Source organism: Budorcas taxicolor, chromosome 11 (genome assembly GCF_023091745.1).
Source record: "Budorcas taxicolor isolate Tak-1 chromosome 11, Takin1.1, whole genome shotgun sequence".
Lineage (NCBI taxonomy): Eukaryota > Metazoa > Chordata > Mammalia > Artiodactyla > Bovidae > Budorcas > Budorcas taxicolor.
The window spans coordinates 115,649,507-115,656,593 of NC_068920.1; the positions used below are offsets into that span (position 1 = coordinate 115,649,507).

Below are 7,087 nucleotides of genomic sequence, written 5' to 3' on the forward strand. Positions count from 1 at the left end.
TCAAAGTGAAACAATGATATGGAAGAGTTTCTAGATTTGAAAACACAATCAAAATGAGAAGCAAGTGTAAATTTCTATAAAAACATCAGGGTTGGTGCTAAGGAGAGTGAGCTGTGAACTGGAGGATGGCATCCAGCCATTGGAACAATCTCAGGAAAGCTGGCTCTGTTTTCCACATGCCACATGCTGGCATCATCCTCTGTGTAAGCTGCAGCTGAAGCTTCTACTCCAATTACTATTTGAAAATAGCCTTGCTGACAAACAGGAAGAATCCAGATTGTCTTTATCCAACTTTGCCATTTGTTTCCCATAGACCAATTAGGTTTGGCTAGAGGCTCTCTTAAATAGCCATATAATTTTCTGTTGAAGATTAAATTGGTCAAAGAGAACCTCTCTTATTAAGGAGTAGATGAAAATACAAAAACACTTTGAGTTTTATCAGAGCTGGCCCCTGATAAAACTATGACAGAGGATAAGATTCTCTCGGATGACTTCCTGGCAGCACCACAGCCTTCCTAAGTGAAAATAAACCTGCAGATCTCCAAAGCTGGCACTAAAGCAGAAACACATTGGTGGGAAGGGGCAGTTGATCTTTGACTCTGAAACTTTCCTAGCCTTACCTTTGTGAACTCTCCCTGACTATTGTTTCCAGTCTCCTCCACAATGGGGAAGTACTTTTTTAATGCTCTGGCAAAAAATAGGAAGTGATAAAAATGGAAAATTCCATCAAAGTACAACTAAGGTATGGTCAAAGCCTTCAAGCAATGCTTCACCCAAAACTAGAAGATAAAGAGTAACAACATAAATCTAGATAATTCCAACTAACACTGTAAAAGTTACCATAACCATCTTGTAGTTTACTCTAGAGGACTCCAGAGAACTTTTCCTTTGTAACTATTGATATTTCACTGTGTAGCTGAAACATTGTATAGTGGAATAGACATAGATTTTAGAGTCAGGCAGATTTGGGTCAGAATATTGGTTCTGGCTATCCAACCGTGAATGAGGTAGTTAACTTCATTGATGGCTTTCCTGATGGCCCAATGGGTAAAGAATGTATCTGCAAAGTAGGAAACACAGGAGACTCAGGTTTTATCCCTAGGTCAGGAAGATCACCTGAAGTAGAAAACAACAACCCACTACACTATTTTTGCCTGAAAAATCCCATGGACAAAGGAGCCTGGTGGGCTATAGTCCAGTGGATCACAAAGAGTCAGACTCTACTGAGTGACTAAGTACACACAACTTCATTGAGCTACCATCTTCTCAAACTTAAGTGATCATGATAACAAATTGTACTTTATTTTAGTTGTGGTTGATCATAATCCTATTTGCCAAGCATTCCACTTGGCATTCTCTTCCATATCCAGTATTATTAAGCCATCTTTGGAGTTTTTCCAGCTATTACCAGAGCAAAAAATAGCATATGGTAGATGTGTGCATGTTCAGTTACTCAGTTGTGTCTGACTTTGGGCCTCCATAAACTGCCTGACAGGCTCCTCTATCCATGGAATTTTCTAGGCAAGAATACTGGAGCCATTTTCTCCTTCAGGGGAATCTCCCCAACCCAGTGATTGAATCCATGTCTCTTGCATCTCCTGCATTAGCAGGTGGATTCTTTACCCCTGTACCACCTGGGAAGCAAGAGAAGCTGGGTTGCTAACTAAAATAAAAGCACTAAACTAATGAATCAGGACCAACTCAAGAACATTCCACATCTCCAGTTTAAAGTTCCCCATATTTTTCCAATGCCGTTTTGGGATTACTATGGACCTCTATGTGCCTTCAGTTCAGTCGCTCAGTCGTGTCCGACTCTTTGCGACCCCATGAATCGCAGCACGCCAGGCCTCCCTGTCCATCACCATCTCCCGGAGTTCACTCAAACTCACGTCCATCGAGTCCGTGATGCCATCCAGCCATCTCATCCTCTGTCATCCCCTTCTTCTCCTGCCCCCAATCTTTCCCAGCATCAGAGTTTTTTCCAATGAGTCAACTCTTCGCATGAGGTGGCCAAAGTATTGGAGTTTCAGCTTTAGCATCATTCCTTCCAAAGAAATCCCAGGGCTGATCTTCTTTAGAAAGGACTGGTTGGATCTCCTTGCAGTCCAAGGGACTCTCAAGAGTCTTCTCCAACACCACAGTTCAAAAGCATCAATTCTCTGGTGCTCAGCCTTCTTCACAGTCCAACTCTCACATCCATACATGACCACAGGAAAAACCATAGCCTTGACTAGACGGACCTTTGTGGGCAAAGTAATGTCTCTACTTTTGAATATACTATCTAGGTTGGTCAGAACTTTCCTTCCAAGGAGTAAGCGTCTTTTAATTTCATGGCTGCAATCACCATCTGCAGTGATTTTGGAGCTCCCCAAAATAAAGTTTGACACTTTCTACTGTTTCCCCATCTATTTCCCATGAAGTGATGGGACCAGATGCCATGATCTTAGTTTTCTGAATGTTGAGCTTTAAGCCAACTTTTTCACTCTCCTCTTTCACTTTCATCAAGAGGCTTTTTAGTTCCTCTTCACTTTCTGCCATAGGGTGGTGTCATCTGCATATCTGAGGTTACTGATATTTCTCCTGGCAATCTTGATTCCAGCTTGTGTTTCTTCCAGTCCAGCGTTTCTCATGATGTACTCTGCATAGAAGTGAAATAAGCAGGGTGACAATATACAGCCTTGAGACACTCCTTTTCCTATTTGGAACCAGTCTGTTGTTCCATGTCCAGTTCTAACTGTTGCTTTCTGACCTGCATACAGATTTCTCAAGAGGCAGGTGCCTTACAGTATCACATTTTCACATGCCAGGCTCTATTGAAATTATTCTCTTTGTTCCACAATTGATATTATATTGTGTATCAGGAAAGGAAGATAATATCTTTTTGTTCATAAGAGGACTAACCTAGGCTTATGGTAAGAAAATTGAACATCACTAGACATCCTGGATTTTAAGCTAACAGTGGGGACTAAATGGACTTTCAGGTTGTCTCCTTAGGGAAAGGGGTATATACTGCATGTAACAAGGGAATCAAGTATTTAGTAGCTGAATAGGGCACTGCCAATTGTATTTCTGTTAGCCATTTCTTTTCCCTGTACTCCATTTTCCCTCTCCCTTTTTACCTGCAAGAGGGTTATGCTTCTCCTCCTTGTAGAACTTAGTAGTGACTATCTGACTCACTTGTCCAACAAAATAAAGGCAGAAGTATTGTGTCATGTATGAGCAGAATTTTAAGAACCAACACATATTTACTGTGTCTCTCGCTCCTCTGCAGTTTTCTAGTCAGAAGGTGTTCTTTCTGCTTACACTCTGGAACACTAATCTGGATTCCAGAAAAGCAACAATAACAAAACAATGTGGAGCAGAGATAACATTGATCTGAATTAGAGCTAGAGCAGAATAAAAAATAAACCTTTGTATTGTATGTTGTATATAACTAAGTTTGGTGTCTTTTCCTTCTTCATGTTGCTGAACTCAGGTTCAATTGTTCACCATTTGGAAGCCAATAATCAAGGGACAAATGTCTGTAGAAAGATGCTTTATTCAGAAGAGTTGGCAGTCTAGGGAGAAGGTGGACTCATGTCCAGAGATCAACTCTGAAGATTCTGCACAGCCATGACAATTTTTAAAGGGAAAAAGAGGAAACAATCTCAGTTAATCATTAAGTTAAGAGGTCAGATTCCTTATCATTTTTCCATTGTGTGCAGTCCTGCTGACTTCTCCTGATCTTTTGGATGTTCTCTTTCCTGCTTAGTCTGCCTGCAAATTTGCTAAGGGGGTAGAGAGGTCCTGCAATGTTCAACTCAGTTCCTTTCAATATCACCTAGATTAAGCTGATTGATATAACAGTTGAGGCTATTGTGAATATCAAATAAGATAGCAGCATTTACCAGTTTCTAGAAAAGTGTGTGACACACAATATGAGTTCAATCATTTGTGTTAGGATAAAGTGGGTATAACCTTTAGCTTACTTAATAGGGAGTATATATTTAATTATTTGAACCCCTTAAAACCCATCCTCAGAGAGGCTCACTTTTCTCTCATGTGTTATAGGACCCTCTTCATAGTTCTTGTTTTCTGTCTGAGTACTTTCTTAATGGGCTTCCCTGGTGGCTCAGATGTTAAAGAGTCTGCCTACAAGGCGGGAGACCCGTGTTCAATCCCTGGGTCAGGAAGATCCCCTGGAGAAGGAAATGGCAACCCACTCCAGGATTCTTGCCTGGAGAATTCCATAGACGGAGGAGCCTGGTAGGTTACAGTCCATGGGGTCGCAAAGAGTCGGACATGACTGAGCGACTTCACCTTCACTTTCACTTTCTTGATCCTTGGTCATTACTACTAGGGACAATCTCAGTCTTTCAGCAATGCTTGCCTTCCATTTAACAGGGGTACAGGCAAGGAAATCTTCACACAAATGATAAAAATATGATAATGAAGCATGGAGCTTTTAATTTTTCATTTTATATATCAAAGATGTATAAATATCACATACAGTATGATGGATTCTACATGTAATGACTTCTTTATGGCATTTCTTGCTTGGAATATTGCTGTCTTTCACTGAATCTTGAGAAGTACTGTGGTCATAACTAAAGAATTAGTGGAGAAGGAATAAAACATTTCATGGACATTCAAAAAAATTTTTTCTCTTTAAATATATATATATTTTCTTGAAGTATAGTTGACTTACAATGTATCATGTGCACAGCAAGGTGATGCAGATATACAAATACACATATATTACTTTTGAAATTAATTTCCATCATGTTATTACAGGATTTGACTATAGTTCCCTATAATAAAGTAAACCTTTGTTGCTTGTTTTTTTTTCTTCTTCTTTATTTTATTTTTTAATATAAATTTATTTATTTTAATTGGAGGTTAATTACTTTACAATATTGTATTGGTTTTGCTACACATCGACATGAATCTGCCACATGTATACACATGTCCCCATCCTGAACCCCCCTCCCTCCTCCCACCCCGTACCATCCCTCTGGGTCTCTGTTTCATAATTAGAAATCTAGCATTCTACTCATACTAAGTCAAATAAATAGAATAAAAATGTCATAATTTTTTTAATTAGGCAAAAATTCATGTTTTCTAAAATATATATTATTATACATATTTATATATGTATACAAAAGCTTTTCTGCTACACTTGATAAAGGCTTGAGAAAGAACATGAAAAAAAAGAGATGGAGAAATTGGAGAACATAAACTAAATGAAAAGGGAGCACTGAAAATGAAATAGAAAAAGTGAAAAAACTAGATAAAGATCATCATATAGTCCAATTGTTTTTGAACATGAATGCTCATTAGAAACATATCTGGAGCTCTGAAGAAAAAAAGCAATACCTGAGCATTTGTATTTTTCAAAAAATTTCAAGATAATTCTGATGTGCTTCTGGATTTTAAAAAGTGGTTATAGGAGCTGGGCCAGAGTTGCCGGCGACGGGGTCTGAAGGTGATGGCTCTGACTGAAGGCCTCGAGACGGCGTTTCTCGCTGTTCCTGCCGTCGCTGCCTGGGCCTTGGTCCCTCATCTTCATGAGAGGAGACAGAGACCTGAAGCAAAGAAATCACAGAACAAGTATTCAAGGGCCATGAAAGCCAACTGTAGTCAACTGCACAGCCCTTCAGGAGCTGCAGGCAGTGAGGATGCCTCAGCCTCCCAGTGTGTCCAAACAAGACTGACAGGAGAAGCTTCCTGTCTTTATTCTGGAGATGTTCATATCCAGATAAGCTCCCTACCTAAAGAATGTGCTGAAAATCCAAGCTCCAGAAATACAAGGTCAGGTGTCCACAGCTGTACCCATGGGTGTGTACATAGTCGCTTACGGAGTCACTCCCACAGTGAAGCCAGGCAACCTGATGATAGCGACACGGAGTATGGAGATCATGGTAGCAGCTTCTTCTCAGAATTCCGGTATCTCTTCAAGTGGTTGCAGAAGAGTCTTCCATATATTTTGATTCTGGGTGTCAAACTTGTTATGCAGCATGTAACAGGAATTTCTCTTGGAATTGGGCTGCTTACAACTTTTATATATGCAAACAAAAGCATGGTAAATCAGGTTTTTCTAAGAGAAAGGTGCTCAAAGATTCAGTGTGCTTGGTTACTGGTATTCTTAGCAGGATCTTCTGTTCTTTTATATTACACCTTTCATTCTCAGTCACTTTACTACAGCTTAATTTTTTAAAATCCTGCTTTGGACTATTCAAGCTTCTGGGAAGTACTTTGGGTTGTTGGAATTACAGACTTCATTCTGAAATTCCTCTTCATGGGTTTAAAATGCCTTATTTTATTGGTGCCTTCTTTCATCATGCCTTTTAAATCCACGGGTTATTGGTATATGCTTTTAGAAGAATTATGTCAGTATTACCGAACTTTTGTTCCCATACCAGTTTGGTTTCGTTATCTTATAAGCTATGGGGAGTTTGGTAATGTAACTAGATGGAGTCTTGGGATATTGCTGGCTTTACTCTACCTCATACTAAAACTTCTGGACTCTTTTGGACACCTGAGAACTTTTAGACGGGTTTTGCGAATATTTGTTACACGACCAAGTTATGGAGTCCCTGCCAGCAAGAGACAGTGTTCAGAAGTGGATGATATTTGTTCAATATGCCAAGCTGAATTTCAAAAGCCAATTCTTCTCATCTGTCAGCATATATTTTGTGAAGAGTGCATTACCTTATGGTTTAATAGAGAAAAAACATGTCCGCTGTGCAGAACTGTGATTTCAGACCATATAAACAAATGGAAAGATGGAGCCACTTCATCACACCTTCAAATATATTAAGTTTTCAACTTAATATTAAGGCCACAAAACACTAATTTTATTCGGTTACAGTGACTACTGGTAAAGACATTAGAATGGATTTTCAGGGCTGAAAGTTAAGGAAAATGTTCCCAAATGGTTTTAGAGTATTATAGTTAATACTTAAGTGTATAGTCCAATTTATCAAAATAATAAATGAAAGATCCTATATTATATAAGTGATGTTCAGTCAAATGCATATGAAACGTTTTCTATCCTTATTTGACTTATGATGGCAGTGTTAAATTGTAAATGTGTTTTCTTGTTAAT

The 7,087-nt window shown here is 39.1% G+C and overlaps 1 protein-coding gene across 1 annotated transcript; it reads left to right on the forward strand.

Annotated features, from left to right (window-relative positions):
* Positions 1-5,587: 5,587 nt before the first annotated feature.
* Positions 5,588-6,799, forward strand: LOC128056762 (E3 ubiquitin-protein ligase RNFT1-like). The gene is given in 1 exon segment (XM_052649569.1): positions 5,588-6,799. A coding segment is annotated over 1 exon segment (1,197 nt). The 5' UTR covers positions 5,588-5,602.
* The last annotated feature ends 288 nt before the right edge of the window (positions 6,800-7,087 follow it).